Genomic DNA, 2692 nt, shown 5'->3' on the forward strand with positions numbered 1-2692 from the left:
AAAACTCTTGGAAACACATCCGGTAAAACTGGAAACATCTGGTAAAAACTCCTAGAAAAACATCCAGTAAAACAACCGGAAACACATCAGGTAAAACACCGGAAACACATTTGTTTAAATGCCAGGTAACGATTTATCAAAACACCCGATAATTTAAAATAAAGTGTATCTTTAAAGGACATATGTGTGTAAAATATGTATTAACCCAATCTGAAGGCATTTCATGGGAACTATAATCAAGCGGATATAAACTGGGTTTAGATGTTGGCTGCTGACCGATGACAGCTTCTTGCAATTTACTGGCTTTTCTCTAAAGAGAGACGGCGTGAATTTTGACTAAATGTGCCCACAGCACCGACCCGAACAGGCCCGATCTGTTCCGACACAAAACTGGATCCTGTTTTACGTCAGGGATCAGACTCAAGATCAGAATGACGGCAAAACAAACACTCATTAAAGGATCAAGAAAAGCTGCAGCGGTGACGACAAACAGCAGCATGAAAGCTCAGAGTTCATCTCTGTCATCAGTTTCTCTCCGTTTGGTTTTGGATGGACTGGTGGACAGTGCAGAAAGACCAGAGATGGAGTTTTATGGAAAAACTGATCCCAGATATCTTCAAATGAAAACAAAAGGAGGTTAAATCAGGCTGGACCGAGATAATCGTTCCTCAGATCTTAAATTCAATTCAACATCACTTAATCCCAAAGGGAAATTAAGTATTGTTGTAGCTCATCCTGGTTTCATTGAAGAGTCGTTATAGATGCTGATAGTTGTGGGAAGGAAGGAGCTCCTGCAGCAAGTTCAAAGAATCTGGCCACAGATACCGATCCGTCCACCCAGATCCAGCTTTCTGTCAGATCCGGCGGGCCTCTCGGTCCTGCGCCTGAATGCCGGGCAGAATTCCTCCCTGAGCGATGGTCACTCCTCCCAGCAGTCTGCCGAGCTCCTCGTTGCCACGGACAGACAGCAGAAGGTGCCGGGAGATGATCCCGGTCCTCCCGTTCTCACGAGTTGAGTTTTCCACCAGCTCCAGGATCTCAGCAGTCACAGGTGCTTGAGTACCGCCGCCAGGTTGATGGGAATTCATCTACAGTGCCTCCTTTTCAACTCTTTGGGATTTTGGGCTGCAGTTGAGGTATTTGAGACTTGAGATGTTAATCCACTGCTCCAACACCTTGTTGCCATGGTTACACGTCATAACAAACGCCCTAAAGTAAAAAGGTTTCAGTAAAAATCCTTCCAGCTGCACAGCATCTGATACCAGAGGAAATAATCATCCGAAAAAAGTCATTTACATCCAGAAAAAGAGGAATTCAAGTTTTCAAAATGAATGTAGCAGAGCTGCTCCAACATGCTGCCACCCCGAGCGGCGCAACTCTAGAATTTTTTTTGACCAGGTTGGGCTCGAGTTTTGAGAAACCCGAGCCCAACCGATGATCCAGAACAGTTTTATTGTACACATCATGTGAATGGACTCGGTGGTAAAGACAGAACACAACATGGACATTAGGGGCTCTCTTACAGCACCGTACATATTCCAACAAGACGAACTGCCAAGAAGACCGGAGTACACCTCCGGAGAAAACGAGCGACGGCAACGACCGACCAAAAGAATCACAAGAACGCCAAAATACAGTGCAGAGCCAAGTGTTAGCATAGCCCAGAATTAGATTTGATCCATCCAGCGTTCACTGTGTGAAAGGAGGGGTACACCTGGACAGGTAGGGACACCGAGACAAACCACCATATGGTCGTTTGGTATGTACATATGTACATACCGTACATCTAGTGACAGTTAACATAGGTTCTTGGTCTGTGGGAGGAAACCATCGTATCAACTGGGGGAACATGTAAACTCCACACAGCCGGGTCGCAGCAGAGTCCAGTTATAAAACAGTTTAATCTGAAATGTTCTTTTTTTTTTACTTTCCAGTTTTGCTTGTTCATTAAATTAAGCTGCAGTCTGAGACCTCTGCTCCTTTATCGTTGTAAACCCGTTTACCATCACCCGCCGCCGAAGACAAAGGCAGAGTGATAATGTTTTTACCTTGTTTCTCTTCTAGCAGCCAAAAGTCTCATAAATCAGATCGGATTTGAACTAAACGGAAAAATAAATGACTGGAGCTGCATCTACAGCTGTAGGAGACAACCTGATTCAAGATGGCTGCCAAATATTTCTAAAGCACCATTTGTTTTATCGTCATTGGGCTAGAATCTGGTGTGGTAGTAGCTGAGAGTCATCCCCAACTCACAGTCTGATCACGCCAGATTGATCCATTTCACGTGAGCAGGCGATATGCAGTCAATGAAGGCCAGGCCTTTACCTTCTGATCTCACTGGAGGTTGTTGAACTTGAAACCTCTGGCTACAGAATCCAGTCCACCAGGAGAGTCTTTAAGGTTCTCATGCTCTGATTCAGTCCAGCTGACAGCAGGTGGACCTGGTCACAGGGGGACCCAGTTACAGGTGGACCCAGTTATAGGTGGACCCGGTTACAGGTGGACCCAGTTACAGGTGGACCCAGTTACAGGTGGACCCGGTTACAAGTGGACCTGGTGAACCTGCTTGCAGGAGGGCCTGGTCACAGGTGGACCCAATTACAGGTGGACCCAGTTATAGGTGGACCTGGTTACAGGTGGACCTGGTGAACCTGCTTGCAGGAGGACCTGGTCACAGGTGGACCCGATCGCC

The 2692-nt window shown here is 46.3% G+C and overlaps 1 protein-coding gene across 1 annotated transcript in view; it reads right to left on the reverse strand.

Annotated features, from left to right (window-relative positions):
• Positions 1-2692, reverse strand: part of LOC119417978 (T-lymphoma invasion and metastasis-inducing protein 2-like) — a 24165-nt gene that overhangs the window by 8555 nt on the left and 12918 nt on the right. The window contains exons 11-12 of the mRNA XM_037685224.1: positions 2121-2131; positions 838-871 (exon numbers count right to left, since the gene is read on the reverse strand). Of these exons, the coding sequence (XP_037541152.1) occupies positions 838-871; positions 2121-2131 (45 nt within the window). The remainder of the gene's footprint in view (positions 1-837; positions 872-2120; positions 2132-2692) is intronic.

This window comes from Nematolebias whitei, chromosome 12 (genome assembly GCF_014905685.2).
Source record: "Nematolebias whitei isolate Nwh7 chromosome 12, NemWhi1, whole genome shotgun sequence".
Lineage (NCBI taxonomy): Eukaryota > Metazoa > Chordata > Actinopteri > Cyprinodontiformes > Rivulidae > Nematolebias > Nematolebias whitei.